Genomic DNA, 23,605 nt, shown 5'->3' on the forward strand with positions numbered 1-23,605 from the left:
AGACAGAGAGACCTCCCTTGTTGCCTGTCAGCCTCCTGGCGTTTGAAGTCTCAAGGCCATCTCTGATCCCCAGAGAGCCGGTCATCAGACGCCCACTTTGTAGCATTTCAGCCCAATGAAGCCTGGAGGTAGTCTGCCAAGGCGGGCCGAGGGAGGGCGGCGTCATCTTCCTGCGTGCTGGGACTGACAGAGAGGTCCTGACAGTGTGTTTGAGAGGCCTAGTGTCTGCTTCTATTCAGAGCGCTCTGGGCCCCAGCGATCTGTGGCAGGTCAGACAGATTTTGATGCAGCATTTCCCGGCTATTTCCTGCCATGATTCACCTTAAAGTCACAGCAGGATATTTCTTTGTCTCGCACGCCCTCCCTCTGTGTCTGTCTGACGTCTCGCATAATCCCTTTATTCTGCTTTCTCTTTCTTTCTCTCTCTGTCTTTCTCTGTCCTGCGCCTGCACGTCTGTTTCTCCCATTCAGGAATGGGTGTAATATAGGCAAACCTCAGCCTACTAATGAACAAAAGCAATAAAAAAAAATTGCAAAAAATTATGTTCTGAAAATTATTACAACTTAAAATTTTTCATATATATTTAATAATTTAGCAGACACTTTTGTCCAAAGTGACTTACACAAGGAGAACAATAGAAGCAATCAGACCAACAAGAGAGCAACGGTATACAAGTGCTGTGACAAGCCTCTGTTAGTCTAGCACAGTACACATAGCATTTTTTTTTATACATTAGAAAAAACAAATAGAATATGTAAGTGCTAGTATTAATTGGTCAGGTGCTGATGGAAAAGATGTCTTTAGACGCATTTTGAAAATGGTTAAAGAAACAGTCCAGGAAAAGGTCAGTGAGAGAGATTTTGTGCCTTTTTGGGATGGCACCATGAGGCATCGTTCACTTGCGGGACACACACTTCTGGAGGGTGCATATATCTGAACTAGTGAGTTTAGCTATATTTGTGAAGAACAAGTGATTGTCTTGTAGCAAACCTTGAATTTAATCTTAGCAGCTATTGGCTTTCTTCGGCTCATTGAAGACCACTCTCGCTGCTGCATTCTGGATCAGTACAGATGCTTGATAGTACATGCCAGAAGGCCTGCCAAAAGAGCATTACAGTAGTGCAGTCTGGAGTTGTGTGGCCTGCTCTGATAGGAAGGGTCTAATCTTCCTAATGTTGTATGAGGCAAATCTGTAGGACCTGCCATTGAAGCAATATGGTCTATAAAGCTTAACTGATCATCAATCACAACTGCAAGGTTCCAGGCTGTTCTAGGAGTTATGGTTGACGAACCTAGCTGTGTAGAGAAGTTTTGATGAAGTACTGGGTTTGCTGAAACCACGAGCAGTTCTGTCTTATCAAGGTTGAGTTCAAGGTGATGGTTCTTCATCTAGTCATAAATGTCTGTCAGACAGGCTGCAATGCAAACATCTATAGTCAGATCATCTGGTTGGAATGAGAAGTAGAGTTGCATGTCCTCAGCAAAGAAGTGATGCGAAAAGTCATGTTTCTGAATGACAGATTCATAGGATGACAAGTAGATGGTGAAGAGAAAGCTAATTTTAATGTTTTAAAATGTTATCGTTTCCTGTGATTGCAAAGCTGAATTTTCCACAGTGATTAGTCCAGTCTTCAGTGTCACATGAGCCTTCAGAAATCATTCTAGTATACTGATTTGGCTCTTAAGAAACATTTCTTATGATCAAACAGCTGGTTAAAACTGACACATTTTTCAGGATTCTTTGATAAAACAATACCACACCAATTAACTGGCATGCAGCAAAGTGGTAGCTAATTGAACTGTAGCAATCGTTTACAGCTTGAAGCATAATTTCCTGAAATTTTTACTAGCCACAATGAGCCCTTATTAGGCAAAGGTATTAATAAGGGATATTCATAAAATTACACCTTACTGTTACTGAGAAAGAATTTGATTTTTTAACATAGTGCACATTATGATATAATGTTCTCATAAAGACGCTTATGTGTGTTTCCATGTGCGTTATTACTTTCAAGCTATAGCTACCTAAATAATATCCATATGGCACAGGTTTATTTGAATGAATGAATCCTGAATGTTTAATCACTATTTTCTTTGCATTTATGCATGTATTGGTGTTTCTGCTGATTTTTACGGCTCTTTTGTTGAGACTACAGCAAACAGAATGACTGACTGCTCTGAAATGACTCTTGGCACGGTGACCCGTGCTCTCAGTCATGCCTGTAATTTGGACCAAAAGGGCCCTCTGCTTTTCTCTCCTTTCCTTCCCACTGAAAATATGTAGAGCGAACGACAGACGGAAACATATTAAGGGCGTAACCAGAGCATTTGAGACAGGAGGGATAAACCAATTTTCCTGTGCAGTTTGTTTTTAAGAGAGCGAGAGAGCGGCTAGACCTTCACTGGGGCTTATCAGCCAACTGGCTCGACTCTGGCCCGTGTCATTATGGGCTTCCAGATGGAGATAATGTTGAACATTGTAATGTGTATACCATTTTCCTGCTCTAAACCAGCATTTGACTGAGAGAGATAGTATCTAGATACACTGATAATACTTCGGTTACACACTTGCCCTCTCTTTTTTCCACTGAATAAGCTGAGTGCATGTGTTTCCTGGACCTGTGTGAAATTATACACGATGTGAGGTTCATATCGCAAAGCGCGGAAGCCGTAGATCATTTAGTCTGAATAGGCTGCTTTTAAAATTCCTAATGTCTCGGTGGATCTGATGGATGTCTCGCAATCCCGTCTCACCCTCATATACGTGTTACCTAACCTTCTCCATTTTTATCACACGTCCAATTGTCAGTATATTTTTAAAACATCAGTGAAAGAGTGTGTTGAAAGTTTACACACATTATCAGTGTGTGAATTTGTGTTGCACGTCACATATTTGTGTGTGTTACTGCAGGCTGTGTATGTGTACATCTTCCCCCTGCTGTTATGTGCTGTGTGAACGACAGATTAATATATGTATGGTAGGCAATCTGAGGAAGGAAGAGAGCGGCTGTCAGCGTGCTGTGTTTGGGGAGGAGGGAGATTAGAGGAGCTGTCATAGGCTGCTTTGAGCGTCTCACACAGATAAGTCTCAGCAGCTAAAAAGTGTTGTACCGCTGCCTGAAAACAGGGAGCGAGAGATGGAAGATTATCTGGAGTTTTGTGTATGCGCCATTCAACGTTCTCAAGGTTCGCCGTGGTTTGTTGACTGTTTCATTTCAAAGTGTTCACGTCTTTGACTATTTAATAAATGCACGGTAATACATCTACAAGTAAATCAATTTAGTTTATGTCTCTTTTTCCACGTCAGGAAATATTGCAGGCTAGACTCAAAAGTTGTATCGCCCACACACAGTCTGAGCTAATTCAGGATAATTCAAATCTAATTGAGATAATTCAAATTATGTAGGATAGTTGAAATGTTGCCATTGTTTACTCTCTGTCATGTCACAAATGAACGTTGTAACATTGGACTAAAACATCATGTCTTTGCTCGCACAGAGTCCAACAACTTCCCAATTGTTGCACCTGTAGTGGTTCCAGTCAAAAATAACCAGCCTACAAAATATTGCTTATAAATGTCATGATGCTATATTATTACTAAATATTGAACTTATTTTTTATCAGCTTGTTTTCTTTCAGTTAGCACAGGTTTTGTATTCCTCCTTTTGAAACTGATTGGTCTGAGCATTTGCACCTGTTGCCAAAATTGGCCACAGTTTTTCTTTTTTCATTTCAAAAGTAAGGTGCATAAGCTCAGAATCAATGAGGCCTATGACCACTCAGTTCCAAAAACCAAATGTGGGCTAATTGAAAGAAAACAGTTCGACAAAAATATTGAATCCAACGTTTGGTAATAATATAACATAAAATATTTACAAGAAATATTTTAAAGGCAGGTCATGTCTATAATGGTCAGGGCTTAAAAGGGACCTATTATGCCCCTTTTCACAAGATGTAAAATAAGTCTGACATCCCCAGAGTGTGTATGTGAAGTTTTAGCTTTACAGAAAATGCACTCGGTTTAAAAGTCAGTCATCTGATTGTACTGTGCATAAAAAATGCACTTTATGAATTACACAGACAGGAGCACGCCGCAATAAAAAATTACTCATTGTGCCATTGTATGCCATTACAAACTTTATAAGCCCCACTTAGCTCGACTAATTCAGTGGTCGACTTCACATTGCTTTCATATGCAATTTTAACTCCCACTTTCCTATTCACGATCATTCTGGTAGCACGTGAAGTCAGCGTCAGTTAAAACAGACAGACAATGGTAGCTTTAGCAACATTAGCCTTACAAAGTTCCAAGAAGGTCTTTCAGAAAGGCAATTTGGAAAAATAACATATGATAATTACTTCTTCTGGAGGTGTAGCTGAATCACGAACAGTTGGCACTGCTCAGTCCTTCAGGAGAAACTTTTGTGCAAAAACTGCTTTGTACTGACCCTCATTCACAAAGCAGTCTGGTGAAAATGATTCACGCAGACATAAACGAAATTCGGTAGAGTTGAGGGAGCATCATCTTCAAAAACAAAATGAGTCCACGGGTGGATTTTTATCATTATAGGGTGGTTGTGTACACACACTGTCAACGCACATTTATGTCCAAGCTTTGCATAATAGGTCCCCTTTAATGTCTATAGTGGCTACAGCTTACTTAGCATGTGTGTAACTGCAAGGCCTCGGCTTCAACGTGCAAACACATACATACATATTCCTATTATTTCCTTTTGTGAACAGTGCTGTGCAAATCCTGCGCATAGCAGATTGCAGACGGGATCTGTTTGTGGAAAAGAGCAGAGGAAACAAGATCGCTCCATCTTTGCATCTATGTTCGCAGCTCTTTTGTCTCGTGAAAACTCTCTCCCACACACACCACTAATACCATCCCAAAGGCCTCCCAGATGAGCTGGTCAATGTTCCCTCCTGACTGGTGAAGTTTTAAGTGTCACTAGAACTGGACCTTTCTTTTGAGTGTCTCTCAAAGGCCCCAGCTGAAAAGAGCACAGAGAGAACACAAGAGAGGAGATTACAGACAAGGGCCAGTCAGAGCTACCCTATTTAACAAATTATATCCAGTCCCCTCAGGTTACACTTATGCACAGCAATATTTTAAAAGAGAGTGAGGGAGAATGAGAGATTGCTTCTGTAATAGCCATAGAGCGACCATAACACAGCGCAGATCTCCTGTGATTGCAATCTAGCAGAGTTCCTGTGAAATTAAACCATGCGTTTTGAATGGGACAGAAAGCAGAGAAGTGAATGGGAGGGAGGAATAAACGGAGAAAGGCAAAATGCGGCTCTGGTAACTTTGAAGCAGAGGATCCAGGCCAGAAAAGGAATAAAATATGACAAAACAATAGCAGTACGGGCTTATGGTCTATAGGTGGAATTTTACAGGCACAAACAGCAATTACTGGCACACATAGCATAACTCTGGATATTAATGTTTGATCTCCTATTCCACTTTTCTGGCAAGCTTCACCAAGTGCTTTTCCACACCCCACTGCCACTTTAAATTAGTTTCTTGGCAGCTCTATGACATGTTCTCTTGCTGCATTTCCTTCCATTTCTTTTTTTTTTCCCTCTCTCTTTCTCTGCCTGCTTTCTGTAGTCTGTCAGCTTTTCATTTGAATTAAAAATAATCTGCGCTGAGAGATCTGGACGTTGATTGTGGAGCAGAGAGCGGTAATCACAGGCTTGAGGTTTCGCTCAAATCTGATGATAGACATTTAGGAGAGCGAGCTCTGATTTCGGGAACGAAGTCTGCTTTGGTGCACCTCATCAAACCCTGATATGCTCCATATATGTAATCATAATGTAATCATATCTATTTAATCAAATATAGATGAAAAAGGGACCTTTTTTTATAGCCAAACCAGTTTTGCCACGGTTATTCTACAGTACATCCAAATTCAAATATACTATGCGGTTTTGGTGGGAGGGGGGTGACAAACATAATATATTATATAGTAAATGTGTACAAATGTTAAAAAATAATAATTATATCACAAATCGATCTGTTTTAAACTTGAATTATTATTTTTTCTTTTACGATTTTGTCCTGTTATTTGGAATGCAGACTGTTGTAATTGCGATTAAAAGGGTCATTAGAACGCATTGCTCATATAAGTGTCTATTACTTATGGGTAGTTAACAATGTTGTTTCCTTGAAACTCTCAAAGGGTGTTTGATAGTGGTCCTACTGAACACGTGATCTGGGACCCATAGTAGGGGGCTCTCTAAGCAGTGCTTAACCTGTCTGCCACAGCCTACACTTAGAATCTCATAGGCCTAATAAACTTCACCTGTCCCTGGATTCTTAAAGCCTGTTTTGACACAAATATTAGTATGCATTTTAAATTTTAATGTATTTTAAAAGTCCACACCCTCCTCTCCCTTGAATGGCAACAACTTCTCTGTTTTGTGTTAAGAGCCTGTCCGCTATCTCAGGGTTCTCTTACCAAGATGGTTTACTGGATTTCATTTCTTTTTATGATCATTTCATCTATATGAATCTGAATAAATGTGAAGAAAAAAAAAAAACACTTTTATGTAAACTCTTAATAAGTAGCATAATAATGTTATAGTAGTATAATAATATTTTACTTAGAAATAGAAGTATAACATTTTTAATACAAGTAGTTTTCTATATTGTATGTAGATGCCATTTTAAATTATCATTTTTATATAGGGGCTATTTTCATTAAATTGAATTCCTGAGATAATCTATTTTAATAAAAAATTATTTTAAATAATATTCTAAATATTTTCTTTTTTTATTTTGCAATTCTGAGATTCAAAGTTCAGTTGTAATATATGAAAATAATAAAATACTCTTATAGATTATATGAAAAACGGTTTTAATTCACAGATAAACTCATGTCTGGTGTTTGGTTGAGGCAGATCTTAGAAGTTGAGTGTGGGCTCATGTTGATGCGCGTCCAGTTCCTTTTTCCCCCCGGCTCAAAGGAGAAGGGTTGAAAGACTTAGCGAAGGAAAGATAAACATTCAGCGATAAGATAACTCATTCTCTTACTCTTCTGGGGGCAGTCAAGGTCAGAGGTCAAGAGAATGCAAGTGCCTTGTTAATCCATTGACCCGTGGTGCAGAGGGTTAATACTGGTTTGTTAAACCAAGGGACCCCAAAGCAGTCAGATTAAGGAGATTTTCCAGGAATGTCCGGCTTTATTTTAAGATTGGTGGATTGTTTGGGTTTGAGTGTCCATGGGCTGAGGTTAGTGGAATTAGATCTTCAAGCGTTTCCTCAAACCCTGGAGGAAGGAGGTTAATATTACACCTTGGTTTAGAAACACAATTAAGGCCAGTCTTCATGTATGATCGCTGCAGATTTGGTTGAGCAGTTTAGTCTTAAATATGTTTTCCTGGTGTTAAATATCACCATGTCCCAGCAATACACAGCACAGCTCTCACCCGCTTGTAATAAATAAAAAAAAAAGATGAAGTCACATTTACCGTTGCTTGGCAAACTTTTTGCAGTATTTCCAAAAGCAGTTCACCCAAAGGCTCCTTGATTTCCCCACAGATTTTGCATCAGGTTCAGTTTTTCATGTGTTGACCAACAGCATGCTTTGTGTGAAAGTGACTTCGGCATGAGTGGTTTTCATACATCACTACACTATTGACAATAATTATTCAGCAGAGCAAACTGTGCTGCTCTGGGTCAGCCTGGGTGATTCTAACCCCAGTGAAGGAATACTGTGAAGGACAGAACCAGAGAGGTGTGTGTTGCTCATGAAGAGAGCCCCTGTCTCCATCACCTTCACAGTAGCTGCACCCTAAATTTATTAGCAGCAAGAGAGTGAAAGAATATCATACTATCCCAGTTCCCTCCTTCTCTCTCTCTCTCTCTCTCTCTCTCTCTCTCTCTCTCTCTCTTCCTGCTGGTCGTTCTGTCTCCTGTTTGCATTCTTTCAGGACTCCTCCACCAGTAGCGCTCATTGAGCATCGTACACGCGCACACGCACCGTCTGCCCGGTGAAGCTGAGCGGAGGAAGCACGTTCCGTGTGTGTGAGGCAGAAACAAGCAGGGGGTAGAAGCTGAATGAAGTTAGGTTAGAATCAGGAAGTGGGAGGAACCGGTCGCGCCGTAGGTGATTGAGAGAGAGTTTGTGGGGGTACAGGCAGCACTCGCGCGAGGAACGGGAGCCAGGAACCAGGAACCAGGAACCAGGAACCAGGAACCGAGCTTGAAAACAGCGACGATTTCGAGGAAAAGAAGCGGCGTCGGGGTTTTACTGCGGCTTTACTCCACCCATTCTGTCTATAGGAGGGAAATACTGTACGCTTTGTTGGATTTTCTTGCTCTGCACGAGCGCACGGGAGACAGGAACGCGCGGATTGTTTGTCACTGAGCGCGCCTCTTACACAAAAGCGCAGAAGTCTGCGACGGTTGGCGAGGATTTCAAACGGCCAATTTGCGGGAAGAGGACGAACTGAAGGATTTCTCCACATCTCTGCGCTCTTGGGTACCAGGCACATGGCTGCCTTTGTCTGAGAGCCTCTCTCGCTTTGAGCTCTGGATGTTTTTCTTCTTCCTCTTCTTCCCTGGGAAAGGCTTCTTATTTTTGCATGGCTGTCATTCACTCTGAGCGAACGAGAGGAATTCGCCGCCTGTTTGTGGATTAAATTGTTTGACAAGCAGAATGTGAAACGGCGTATTTATTACTAAACCTTAAAGTGATTTCTTGGTTTATTTTCCTCCGTGCCAACCTCACCACATCAGAAGGTACACCTCACCTTCATATCTTTCAAAAATGGATTTTCTTTTAGTTCATATCTCGACGACCTCAATGTCATTCGACGTTTTAGGGGAATTATTAAAAGCCGTTTCAGTGGATTACTCGATGGCTGGAGGATTTGGAGCGCTGTTTTCTTGTCTTTGGTTGTGGATCATTGTAGTTGACATCTGCAGTGAATGTTGCCAGATGTTTTTCGCTTGTGGTTTAAATAAAGCAGTCGCGCGAACGCGTTGTCGTGTGGAAACTATTTATCTTGACGTCATGTTAATGAACGCATATCACATTATTATAACAATTATTATTCAGCTTTCAGCTGTGAAAATGGCCTTAACGTTTTATATATGTGCTAATTTTAGACTTGTCAGTGTCGTTTTTGCCTCGAGCAGGATATGGATATAGTGTTGCCAAACCTGTCAGAATAATTGCTTTCCAATGAGCTGTTTTTCTGAGAATATATTCTTAGTAAGGTATCCACAGAAAGACGTAAAAATGTCCCATTGCAAGTTTACATTCACTCAAAAGCTGTTCTGTTTGTGCATTATTTTCCTCAAGAATGAGAGTCAGGTTAGACGCTAATGGATGGACTGTAATGGTTCTATCTTTGTTGCTGTTAAGTCAATTGAATTAGCCGATGTCCCTTTGACACCACATTGTCACTTAAATGAGCTTTCATTACCTAAATGCTGTGCAAATTGCAACGCTGGATGTTTGCACAATAACAGCAATGTTAATGCGTTCAACCCGGTCTCAAGTGCAGCGCGTCGTTTTGCTCATGGAGCCACAGTGCCATCCAGTGGCCGCCTTGGAAAGTGACTTTATTTTTGCGCTCATTAATGCTGCGCTACCTTTGATGATGAAGCCCACCTGCTTAGATCTGAAGCAGATGTACTGACTCTGTCTTTCTCGCTCTCTCTCAGGGCTCCGATGCCGGCTCAGAGAAATTATTCAGCACAGCTGCATTTAAAGGTATGTGGTGGACTTTCTTCATTCCATTCTGCTCATGTGCTTATTGCTCGTGTAAATCACAGTTGTCTAGTTGTTGACAGATTTTCTGTTCATATAGAGGCACATACTCTAAATTGTTATGGTTTTTGTTTTCTGTAAAATAAAATGTTAAAGCTGTAATCATAGTGTTATGATCTAAAAATTAATATCATTATCGCCATTTGTGAGGATAATCCTAGTCTATATAAATACTGTTATATATTGTAGGTATCATATATATATAACAGTGAAGCATGCAGTCTTCGATGCCCCACAAGTCATAAACTAGAATCCGTCATATTATTCTAGACAACCTTATTTACCAATATTGCATTCAGATTACGTCTAATGTGTTTTGCTTTCCGGGGTGGCATGGGAAATAATGCATTTCCTCAAGGCTGACTACGATTCCATTGACAGGCACAGTGTGTTGTATCCTTGCTTACTCACAGCGTATGGGCTGGGAGAAATCCATCTGAGCCACTCTGTTAAACAGATCCCAATGTGCTGCTGAGTGATGAATGAGAAAATCCATTTCAGGCGCGCAGCATGTGTAAACGCCACACACTGGGTCCCATGTGCAGCGGCGTCTGGCTTCTGTTATGGAAATTGATTAGTTGTGAAATGCTAAATAAAGGTGGTGGATCTGCGGCACAGACGGTAGTGGAAGATGCTATTCTGCCCTGCTGGTTTGATACTCTGCGTGTGTGATATTGTTTGCCGTGTCTATTTTAAAAGCACGCTTTGAGTTTGTACAGTGAGGAGTTGCGATGCCCTCGCCGTCTGTTCTTTGTGTGCATGTAAACGTCCCACCATACACATAGGAAGTTGGTTCATGTGGAGTCTGCAGTAAGAACGCGTGAGTCAAAGGATCCAGGGAGACAGTTGAGTTGCTTTTAAAGCCTTTGCAATTTGAGCTCCCCCATTTTACAAACCCTGGGCAGGCCAACATAATGGAGCCCAGCCTTGTGAATCCACATTCTTCTGTAATGGTGCGTTACCAGGGTGGAGAGCATGATGGGTGGGGTGGGGAGGGGTGAAGGAGGCTGGAAAGACATCTGACCCCAGGGAGGAGGTGAGAGAGAGGGACTGATTGATGCCGACAAGCCCCTTGTTCCTCCTTTTCCCCCTTGCTTCACTCCCTCGGGACCCCAAACACATTTCCCACATTCTGCTCTTCGAAGGCCTTTAGAGGTTTGATTTGTTAGGTTCAGAGGGACTTTTTTGGAAAGGCTTTCCCTCCTGGAGACATCTCACCGTGGCCATCACGACCCCTCAGAAAGGATTAAAACTCCCTTTGTGCACCTTAAACTAACACATGCCCGCCTCCTCTGCTTCTGAAAAGCTGGCACTTGGGAAACAGTACACAAATATGCTTTCTCTTCTCACTGACTGCCAGGCCACTTCATCTCCCTTCAGACTCTATTTCCATTTAAATGTGTGTCTTCTCTCTCTGTCTTTTCCTTCTCTCCTTCACATTCCCCTTGTCCCCTTCTCGATTTGCCATATGCTAATCTTTCCACTGGCAAAAGAGATGGAGAAAAGAGTATCGTCCTCCAAAACACAGGTGCAAATGAACTTAGGCGCTGTGGTATTTTTATTGGAGGATTTTAGGAAGATGAAAGACAGCGGGTGTATACAGGACACTGCTCTCTGTTACAGAGGATTACCAGTCGCTCAGATTCTTAACCCTTAAGAACAAAAGAAGAAAGAGAACGTAGAACTGAAGAGCTGAGAGACGGGCAACAGAAAAGATGTCAATATTTGCCTGGAGCCTAGAACGAGAGGCTTGCATGTTTTCCACACTCAGATGGTTGACAATCAAAAAATGCCTCACATTCAACAGCGTGATGAGATGGAAGAGGCACCTCTGAGGGGAAAATATAGATCAAACTCCAAAAGAGCAGAAGAAAACAGATCTTAGATCATTTATTGGGCTGTAGGTTGTTTTGAGAGGTGGAGAGGGAAGAGAAGAATGGATAAACAAGATGTCACTGTCAATTTTGTCTCATAATTTGTTAAAAAGACAAAGATAACTGTCCCTCTCCATTTCTGTCACTGATGGATTTTTGGTTCCTTGTTATTGTCGCCTTTGATATGCTTAATTTCTGGCAGTATTGTTGACTTGATTACACAGAAACTATTGGAAGAGATCTGTACTGGATGATGACCTCACTGAATCATCAATGAACTGACCATAACTGAAAAATGGACTGCTTGTTATTGTCCTCCAGCATATGACGACCTATTTTTTTGTTAGACACTGTAAAGCTGCTTTGATTCAAATTCTATTGTATAAAGCACTATATAAATAAAAGTGACCTGGCCTAATTTAAATACTAAACTTTTATTTAATTTTTTATTTTAGTAGGAAAAAAGATCAAGAAATTAGTCATTGTCAGTCTATTCAAGACTCAAAAGAGTGCTAACCTCTAGGTCACAGGCCTTTTAGATATTTAATCTTGTTCTATGGATGGTAAAATCTAAACTTGATTATGGTCAAACAGGTAGAGCTTTCCATCTCCATTGAAATGTGTGTCTTTACTCTCTCTTATCCGGGACACTCTTCTTCAATGTTTGTCTACACTGGTTTTCGAATCAGTGCCATCACTCTTGCCTTTTCGTGCAACAGCAGCTGCTCTGATCACGTGATTCTAGCTAAAATGTTTTTGGATGGCCTGTTTTTTCGCTTTGCAAAACTGAAAAGATTTGTCGGACTGGTTCGAAAAAAAACATTTGCATTTTCTGTGCCTGAATGTTCATGGTCTATGTGAAAGCATCCATAGAAATCTGTTGTTTTATCCCAGCATGTCATTGCGTCCGATATTCTTTTCGCTTTTTCCCGCTCAGTGTGGAAAGGCCTTAAGACCCTCTCCTCGCCTCTTCTATTTTCTTCTCTCTTTGTCTCCCTCCTGATGTTTTGTGTAATTGTTGCTTGTTTTCTTTTTTCTCTCCTCGTTGTGCTGTCTCTCACTCCTATTAAGCAGAATCATTAAATGTTCGACTTAATTACTGTCTCTCACACAGCCTGCAGGTGGCTGCCAACCAGCCTGCTTCAATTAGTGTATTCATCTCCTGCATCTTGTGCATCTAGGAAGCCTTTTGCTCGATTTCAGAGCAAGTAAGTGTGAGAACAACAGGAACTGTGACGACTCAACTAGTGAGATATCTAACTGTTTTATCTGTGATTCTGAGACTCTGTAGCATTTGACTCAATCTTTGTATTTGTTTGTTAATAAGATGTGTTTTGTAATTATGTTGTCCCTTCCAACATGTTCAAGGTGAGACCAAACTGTTTGCAAACACACAGCATTCAGTTATTTTTCTGTCGTTATCTCAGGATCTTGAGAAAATGACAAAAAAAAGACAAATATTTGGCTTCAATGGGCTTCCAGTTTGGTGTTGTTATGAACTTGAGATATATGTGCTAAGTTATCTTGACAAAAATATCTTCAGAAATTTTCTTTGAGATATGCTTGAAGGGCTGTCCAGTCCAATATGGTTTTGAACAAAATGTTCTTCATGAATTAAATGCTTTTACACTTTAAATGTCTGATATCTTGTTTGTTGCAGAGTATAAATTGAGTCTGACATTGTGATGGCCACTTTTGGACTTGGACAATAAGACAAAGCTATTACTACAGACTTGACTCCAGATACCTCATTCTCTCTCTCTGTCTCTCTCTCAGTATGCTGTCAGTGTCCCACTTAGGAGCACCCGGACCACTAAACAGATTGTTTTTTATTTGTTTGGCAGTAATTCCCAGTAACAGAATTTGTTTTAGTTTCTAGCATCATTCATAAAACAGAAGGTAGCCGTTTTGTGAGTGCTGTGTTTTATTTATGTCTGGGCATGCATTGAATAAAATCTAGTTACTGCCGCCAGTCACACAGTGTCTGCTGTGGTGAACATCTAATGCCTAATGAAATATTTATGTATGTTTAGTACATAGCTTGGTTGCTTATATATAAAAATCACAGAAGCTGATGAACTGTCTTGCATGATATTGAATGAATAAATACAATATGTACAGCTCAGACTCAGTTGACAGCACACGCAAACATGTTAGCAGCAGAGCGCTCATCTGAAGAGCAGGACTCGGGTGAGGCCCTGTGTGGAAGGTATAATTTCACTGACGATGACATTGTCTAGAGATTGAAAAAGAAGAGGAGAGAGGATGAAGAGAAGGATAGGAGAGGCAGAAAGATGAAGTTTGAGGCAGATGAGAGTTGTTAAGAGCTGGATGGATGGATTTTAAGAGCTCTTGAGATAGCGGAGCACTCGCAGAGTGCTGTAGTCTCACAAATGTCTGAAGCTTCAGGAGTGTATGTGTGTGTTCGCATGAATGCTTGCATACAAGATTCTGTGTGCTTGACACTGGCTTGAAAGGCTTCTTATTTTTTTATTTTTGCATTTCATGCATGCTATAGGATACACCTTATTTTGCAAATAACTATGTAAATAACTAAAAGAATGACAACGTGCAGTACACTGTAAAACTATTTGCACTACAAACCAGTGTTTGTTTACGATAATAGATAAAAATAACTTGATTGCAAACACCAGTTTGCAACATCGAGCATCATAATGGATTGTTTTAGTCATTGAAAATAATTGGTAGCGACACAGGAAGTCTTGCATATTGAAGTTAAAAATGTCTTGTCTTCTCTTACAGTGAAAATAAGGTGGATAAAACAGATGTTTGTAGCTCTAAAATCTAATTGGATGAGGCACATTTGAAGCCATTTGTAAACAGGGCAATAAACAGGGTATGATCCATTTTTTATTAATTTGGAAAGTGATTTAATGATCTTGGGTCATTTCGTTGCTTGGCAACAGCATGAAATTACGCTAACAAATGTGCGTCTTTTCACAGTGTAACAAACAAAAGTATGATAATCGACAGATCTGTTTGCACTGCTAGTCTAGTAAAAGCCATTATCATTGCTTATTACTTTAACATTTCATCTTTGGTCAGTGACGTGACGTGACATACAGCCAAGTATGGTGACCAATACTCAGTATTCGCGAGTATGAGCAGTTGGGGATTCGGTGCCTTGCTCAAGGGTCATGGCCTTTTATTTATATAGTATTGCCGGCCTGAGACTTGAACCCACAACCTTAGGGTAAGGAGTCAAACTCCCTAACCACTAGGCCACGACTTCCCCTTAGTCAATAATATATGCAATCTCTCAGGTTGTTTATTTATGTGTTTTTGTTTTATGTTGAGTAACCGATTGGAATGATTGATTGATGAGGTCAAAGCTTCCTGTTTTCTTTCTTTTTTCTTTCTTTCTTTTTTCCCAAAAAGTCTGTCTGTTTTTGGGCAGGTGAGGTAACTGATTATTTGTTCTCAGTCAGCTCAGCTAGCATTCCTCATACTGAACTATAAGCATCTTTACCTGGCGTATATCTGTGGTCATGTCTTTATAGTTTGTAGTGACAATCTGTAATTTCTGGCTCTTTGTGAGTGTGTGTGGTGAGAGTTTGGCTGCAGTTCACAGTCTGTAGTGATGTCTCATCCCCTGACACACAAACCCACAGCGGTTAACACACCATGGGCAACATCCTGATTTACTCCCCAAGACCAGCAAACAGTAGCGCCACCCACTCTCACAGTCTGCCCAGTGATGCATGCATGTTCATGTGTGTGTATGTTGGTGTCCTCACATATGATTAAGCTTTTTTGTATAACCATATGATTATTGCTTTTCCTGTAGGCTTTCTATAAGTGGTTTTCCTGGCACGGGGAAAAAGATTGTGTTTTAAAATACAGCTTTAACTAGAGCCACACACTAATGGTACTGGGATAAGAGGTGGAGATGCCATGGAACTGGTGAGGAATTGGAAGTCAGACATTCGTTTAACGCTATACATTATCTCTGTCTTTCCTGTCTGTAGTCATAACACAGCCCCAAACTGCACTCAAACACTCTTTCCATCTGTCCCTCTCTCTCAAAGAGGTTATTACAAGGTTGTTCCCAAACCCCGGAGGTTGAAGGACTAAAGTAAATTTATCCATCTTGGTGACTAGTGGAGGGTGCCGAGAGAGTGGAAGAAAGAGAGGCCAGGGAGACAAGAGACCTTGTTGAAATGGCTCAGATGGCATGGTGAGTTTAGCCATGTTGAAGAGCATACAGTGTAAGAGACAGTCTCAAAAAGACCTCAAAGTGTTGTTATGCTGTTCAATGATAGAGTATGTTAACATAAAAGCCACTCTGAGATCTTTTTTTATTATATACTACCATTTAAAAGTTTAAGGTCAGAAAGATAAAAGTTTATTTTATAGAAATTAACACAAACATTAAGCAACACAAGTGTTTTCAACGTTAACAATAAGAAATATTTATTGATTCAGTTTTGCGATCACTGGAATAAAAGTAATCAGGAATAAAATGCCTTTCAAAATATATTCGGAAAACTTGTTTTAAATTGACATTTTGCAGTATTGCTATTATTACTGTATCTTTGATCAAATAAATGCAGTACTGGTGATCTGACATCAAAATTTTGAACGTTAGTGTGTTTGTGTGTATTTACAAGCTGTTCAGAACAAATTTCACAATGCATTGGGAATTTGAACTGGACCTGTATGTTTCCTTTGTCTGTTCTTAATCTGAAAAGTATGTGTATGTAAAATATCTGGTGGTCTTACCATGGTTGACTGACATGAATGAGTGACAGAAACTGAAAGCAGAAGTGAAAAGGTTCCCTGTGGTTGAAACCCTGCCTTACAGATGTGATGACATCACCTATAGCTCCTGTTTCCTCTGTTTAGAAAAGATGCGCATTTATTTGATTTCTTCTCCCATCTTTCTTTCCATTCAGCTTCCCTTTTTCATCTTTTCCCAGGTCTTTTTTTTGGGTCAAAAATTAAATTTTCAATGGGTCAATTTTTTTTGTCCAATTATGCATTTATGGCAGTTTGAGGTCGCTGTGGTAACAGAGGGATTAGTGTGTAGAGATCTCAACCAACTGTGTCTGTGCTTAAGTACAGGTGCTTCTCAATGAATGAATGAATGAATGTTGTGAAAAAGTTAATACAACTCAAATTGTGAAACTCGTGTATTCAATAATTTCAAAGCACACAGACTGAAGTAGACTAAGTGTTTGGTTATTTTCATTGTGATGATTTTGCCTCACATTTAACAAAAACCCACCAATTCACTATCGCAAGAAATTAGAAAACTTCATAATACTTCATTTCTTCTGGTAAGTATGTTTATTTACTGTACATGTACTCAATATTTGGTTGGGTGCTCCTTTTGCTTTAATTACTGCCTCAATTCGGTGTGGTATGGAGGTGATCAGTTTGTGGCACTGCTGAGGTGGTATGGAAGCCCAGGTTTCTTTGACAGTGGTCTTCAGCTCATCTGCATTGATTGGTCTCTTGTTTCTCATTTTCCTCTTGTCAATAACCTATAGATTCTCTCTGGGGTTCAGGTCTGGTGAGTTTGCTGGCCAGTCAATCACATCAACACCATGGTCATTCAACCAACTTTTGGTGCTTTTGGCACTGTGGGGAGGTGCCAAATCCTACTGGAAAATGAAATCAGTATCTACAAAAAGCTGGTCAGCAGAAAGAAGTATGAAGTGCTCCAAAATTTCTTGGTAAATGGGTGCAGTGACTTTGGTTTCCAAAAAACACCAGCAGATGACATTGCACCCCAAATTATCACAGACTGTGGAAACTTAACACTGGACTTCAAGCAAATTAGACTATGAGCTTCTCCAGACTCTATGACTTTGGTTTCCAAGTGAAATACAAAACTTGCCCTCATCTGAAAAGAGGACTTTGGACCACTGTGCAACAGTCCAGTTCTTCTTCTCCTTAGCCCATGTAAGACACCACAGGAGTGGCTTAACAAGGGGAATAAGACAATTGTATCCAAATTGCTTGACATGTTTGTGAGTTGTGGCTCTTGATGCCTTAACTCCAGCCTCAGTCCATTCCTTGTGAAGTTCACTCAAATTCTTGAATCAACTTTGCTTGTCAAACCTCAAGGCTATGGTTCTCTCGGTTGGTTGTGCATCTTTTTTTTCACACTTTTTCCTTCCACTCAACTTTCCGTTAACATGCTCAGATACAGCACTCTGTGAACAGCAAGCTTCTTTGGCAATGAATGTTTGTGGCTCCTTGTGAAGGGTGTCAATGATTGTCTTCTGGACAACTGTCAGATCAGCAGTCTTCCCCATGATTGTGTAGTGAACCAAACTGAGAGACCATTTTGAAGGCCCAGGAAACCTTTGCAGGTGTTTTGAATTGATTAGTTGATTGGCATGTCACCATATTCTAATTTGTTGAGATAGTGAATTAGTGGGTTTTGGTTAAATGTGAGCCAAATCATCACAATTAAAAGAACCAAAGACTTAAACTACTTCAGTATGTGTGTGAATTTTTTTAATACCAGAGTTTCACAATTTTAGTTGGAAAACTGAAATAAATTAACTTTTTCACAACATTCTAATTTATTGAGAAGCACCTGTATATTTCAACCCAGAACCTCAGAGAAGCAGTAATTTAGGCCTCTGGATGGCCAGTACTCAGCTGAAGAGAGACATAGAGGTGCATAATCATGGGATCAAGAAAGCACAAATACTGCAACACACTCTCCTGACCATTTTAAACTTTGATACGTCGACACCTCTGGCCTCAGTGTCAGAGGTCCCTTAGGTTGAAGGTCAAGCTTTAGTTTTTTTCACCATTTCCAAAATGTATGGCAATATGCAGTAGGCCTACAGAACAGAGCAAAATCTGGTTGCCTGGAGGCCTTGCTCAATATAGGCCCGCTTTTGGTTGCTCCAGAAAATTCTTTGCTGAAGGGAAAATCCAGTGTGTGCTTTCATATAAATAAGCACTAATGAAGTGTGAAATGTCCCATTTTATCACCATTGGTTCCATAAAGATTGCACATCCGGACCACGGTTTCATAAGCTCTATGAAGAGCTGTCCCATTGCAGGATTTTCACCATCTGTTCCAGATTACATTGCTCTGAGAAGATGCTCTTTATCCCGTGTGTCAAGTTTTATTCAAACAGTGACATCCTAAACCAGGCATTTCAGTCTGGGCCTCAGTGCTTGGGCTTAAGGGACACTAAAAAAGCAAACAACCCGGCCTGCTGAGGGCTGCTGTTTAGATTAGGTACAACAAAAACACACACGCAAATGCATTGAACTCTGACCACTAGTACCTACCAACATGCACTCGAGAGAATCTCACACACACGGGAGACTCTACTTTCCCTCCACCTCAGACATGATATATGATTCTTACATCCCTTAACAAGTATGTGTGTATCAATGTGTGTTGTCTGAACCACGGCTTCCTCTGAGAGTGCCGCCCTGCATAGAGCCGTCTTTGTTCTGATAGTAACCCAACCTAAGTTTTTGCAGGGTCTGAGGGGGGTCCTGGGTTTCCCAATGACTCCCCCAACCTCTGTCGTACTGAAGAGTGTGTTGAGAGACTCCCGGGGCAGCTGGCTGTTTCGGCTTTCCTTAGCACTTCTGATAAACGAATGAAGGACACACAAGCAGAATGCTTCACCAGTCTTGCGTCACACATTTCAGCCCTGGTTTCCTTTGATCAACACAAAAATGACCAATTTAGTTTGATTTTAAATAATGTACTTGTTAAAGTATAGCAGGATGGGAGGGAGACATGGGAATGAAGGAAAAGGAAGAGCCTCTTTCTTTGGCAACAAGTTGAGCCAAAGGATTGGTTTACAGCCGTGCCCTAGGAAGACTGAATTTCCAGGTGGCTCAGTCCTAACACCCCTTTACATACACACACAAACATCATGTGTGTCTATAATCCTCAACTTACTGAAACATGAGCCTTGGGTAATGAGAGAGCTTTATACACACACAGGCTGTATGAGCTGGTAAGTGCCAGTTCTGGTGGGCTGTTGGAGGGCTTATGTTTCCAGAAATCTCGGTGAAGGGCAGCATTATGTCCCCCGTGTCACACATTCAGAGAGATAGAGAGGCATTGAGTGCAATTTCTGCCCTGTTTGAATGGATTAAAAACATTCAGCTGTGAAATCTGAGTGAGAGAGGAAAAAACTGCAGGACTAATTGAAGTTCCCTGAGGGACACACCACTAATGGTGATCTAAAGATGCCGAATTCAGCTGGTGTCAAGGATTAATATTGTAGAGACTGCAGCCACTCACTTATGAATACACACAAATACACACTTTAAACCAGTTAGCAGTAGGTATGCCAAAACATTAGCAACCATACTGAAAGAAGTCATTATTAACATATATATAACATATATATATAAACAAAACATATTTATTTTAAATATAATATATTTATAATACATACTTTTTTATTACAAATAAGTAATTGAAATTTGGATTACATTTATAATGGAAGCAGAAAATAATAAATATTTGTCTATAAAAAATAGGCAAACCAATATTCCATTTTATCTGTTATTACGCACAGCAAAACACATAATTTAAATATGAAAATATATGTTTTTTTCTATTTTTCTGTGCAGAACTCACAGTCACAAGTACAATACTATGCAGTCAATATGCAGTTTTTGGTGGTAGTTGCTTACAGACCAAGGTAAAAAGAAACAGAAAAAGAAAAAAAGCTCCATGCTAAGAATGACTTAAGTCCCTTTACTTGAGGTGACTTATGTCCTTCATTCAAAGTCACTCGCAAGTGAATATTAAATTACATTGTGAGATAGTTAAATATATTCTAAATAAACTACAAACATAAAATCTATAAATTTATTTTGTCCTCACATTCTTTCTTCTAACTCTTCCCACTCAGTGACACAAGCTGACTTAAAGGCTCATTATGCAGCTCATTATGCAGGCCTTTGTCTTCTCAGGTGTAAATCACAATGATATTCATGATAGTTGACTCCAACTCACATATGACTTTTACCAACAAAAAGTGTCTTAGAAAATTTAAATCAATATATTGTTTTCTGTAAGTGAGTAAACAAGATGATTTTCACATAATTAGAAAGAAAAACTCTAGGCTACAAGCTCTAGTTCTCAAGTCCCAGGTACCAATGTTCTGTATGTGCTTTATTGCCTTATTCAAGTGATTTAACATTTTTAGTTTTTCACTGATCACGCATAACATTTTTTTCTCAAAAACACAATTGTGTACATACATACTGCTCACATATTATTATAGCCCAGTTTGTGCTGATTACAGTGAGATTAGACTTTAGCCATTTAGATGTTTATAAGCAACTGAAAAAAGTACAAATGTCAGGGCATGACAAAACTGTTCTAGGCCCCAAAAATACCCTTAGACTCCAGAGGGTTAAACAGAGAATACCTGTAAAAAGTTATGGAAAGGGTGAAATTAACATCCACTAGCAGATGAATAAGGTTTTTTGTTGTTGTTGTTTTTTGCCTGTGAACACTGGACGAGAAGCGTTGCGTCTAGAACAATTTGTACAAGAAATACGACACAGCATTGCTGGGTGGTGCGGACAGACGCCGAATCGCACCTCGGTGGGTGTACGTTCATATGAAATAATGTATTCAAATTTTAAAGACATGGCATGATGCAACGTAGCGCTTCTCATCCGATGTGTGACCGCCTTTAGATACACCTTCAAGGTCAAAGATGGTGTGAACTTCCTAATTATTTTAAAGGATGAATAGTTTGACAAATATTTGAAATGGAAATTATTTTGTCTCTGGCAAAACCGGCATTTCCTATCCTTGGTCTAGATATTAAAATATAAATGTTGTGCTCACTGACAGAAAACGTGCAGCTAAAACAGGAAGGTGTAGTGTTGATAGACAGCACTTTGACTCCATCATCACCTCTTTGTCTCTTTTTGTCCTCTGTGTGTATAAGTCTTCTCAGAGGCTCACTGCTGCTGCTGTTTTGTCTATGTTCAGGCATGTTTACATCAGTATTCACTATCACTGCAGCTGCTTTTTGAACAGCTGAATCATCTCCTTTTCCAAGTCAGATGTAACAATTTCCCTTCAATCAAAAATTACGGCTATAATTTTGTAAACTCTCATTTATAGACTATACTTGTTGTGCTAGACTTGTCAGAGTAAATGGTTGATTTAAATGAAAGAGTTTATAATGGACAGACGTAAAGTCCACTCAATAAATCATTCTCATATGTACCTGTGTATCATTTGTTCAACACTGAAAATGAGTCTTTCTACAAATTTTAAAATGGGGGAAAAAGTACTGGAAAACATTGTGGAAATTACATATTACTTTGAAGTGAATGTGAACTGCCATTTGCAACCCATTTTACTTCCATAATGTGATGTATATCTAAGTGACACAGGATAGCCTATTCAACAACAAAATATCCATCAGGAATAGATTGGATCATAAAAAATCTAACAATTCCCAGTCAGATTCCTCAGTCATAAATATGAAAAAAAAAAAACACACTGCTCAGTTAAAATTTTTAATAAAATGTGTGCTGTAAAGTGCTATCAACAAACCACCATGATTTTATGCAAAACATTTTGTTTTATGTGGATATTGGAATGCAAGTGATGTAGGCTATAATAAATAATAATTTGGCAATTAAATAAACTGTGAATATGGAAACATTTGATGTTGCTATAACTTCTTATAGGACATTTTTATTCTTGTTCTTATTTTAAATAGGCTACTGTTAATTGAAAAGATTTGTTGTGGAGTGCGGGGAACTAAAATAGCATAGCTATGTTTGCAACGTTTAATATAATGTTTGTTGACATTTTGCGTCGGCATTAGGCCTATTTACGAATGAAATAATAAAATGCGACTTAGGCTTTCTCTCTATAAAAACACAAAAAAATGATATGTGTAGCATAGCCTATTTTAAAAATGCAGCAATGGTCGGTTAACTGGTTAAAATGAACATCCCTAGTGAGTGTGTGTGTGCGTGCTTGTGTGTAACACATTCCCAGTTGCTGTCAGAGCATTCTCTGGTGTGCACATGATCTCAGTTCTCAGGGATATATAAAGATTTGTTCTCAGAGGGATCAACCCTGTCCTCACCACGGAAGAAATCTATCATTCTGCCAGAGATTACCCAGTCTACACACACATAGACTCCTTAACACTCTGAAATGTAGATCTGCCATTTGCCTCATGATCAGAGAGAAAAGACACAGAGGATGTGTTTCAAATCCTGTTGACTTGATTTCCTAGATTTTTGGGCATCAGTAGGCATGCTCAGACTGACTAGACTTAAATCTGATACATTGAGATGTGATATCTCACAGTCATTCACAGGGATGCTAAAAAGCAAGTGTTCAAAAGAGACAGAAAGCAAATGTAGGAACAACAGCATAGGCTTGACAGCTTGGAGCAGAGAGAGTGAAAAGCGACATGTGACAGAATGAATGAGGTATGTGTGAGAATGAGCTGACAGTAATGTGTTTGTGAGGGTGGGATGGTTAGTAGTGTGTGTGTGTGTGTGTGTGTGTGTGTGTGTGTGTGTGTGTGTTCTCAGGGCCCCGGGGAGCAGTGTGTCTGTCACAAGTGCTTAGAAAAACATCTCTGTGTTAATTACAGTAATTACAGCAGATTGACCAGCTCTAAACAGCGGCAGCAGCATTTACCACCGTAGCCTGTGGGATATGAACCCTCACACATTCACTGAACTGAACAATCACACAGATTTACACACATCCATAAAAGCAACAAACAGCACAAGGTGTTGAGAAAAGAGTGAAATGTGACACTAAATGGGCGGCCAATATAAACACCCAGACATCTGCTGCCGTGTTTGCACAGTTTTCTCAAAAATGTATGCTCAGAATGGCATGATGGGTTTAGTTTATTTGTCTCTTGTCAGTTGATTTCCTCTTTTAAATTATCGCTGACATGATGAAATATTCATAA

At 39.8% G+C, this 23,605-nt stretch overlaps 1 protein-coding gene across 5 annotated transcripts in view; it reads left to right on the forward strand.

Annotated features, from left to right (window-relative positions):
- Positions 1 to 23,605, forward strand: part of LOC128021147 (autism susceptibility gene 2 protein homolog) — a 297,071-nt gene that overhangs the window by 249,891 nt on the left and 23,575 nt on the right. For all 5 annotated transcript variants that reach the window (XM_052608138.1, XM_052608140.1, XM_052608141.1 and 2 more), the window contains one exon: positions 9,684 to 9,732. In XM_052608138.1, coding sequence (XP_052464098.1) covers positions 9,684 to 9,732 — 49 coding nt within the window. The remainder of the gene's footprint in view (positions 1 to 9,683; positions 9,733 to 23,605) is intronic.

Source organism: Carassius gibelio, chromosome A10 (genome assembly GCF_023724105.1).
Source record: "Carassius gibelio isolate Cgi1373 ecotype wild population from Czech Republic chromosome A10, carGib1.2-hapl.c, whole genome shotgun sequence".
Classification (NCBI taxonomy): domain Eukaryota; kingdom Metazoa; phylum Chordata; class Actinopteri; order Cypriniformes; family Cyprinidae; genus Carassius; species Carassius gibelio.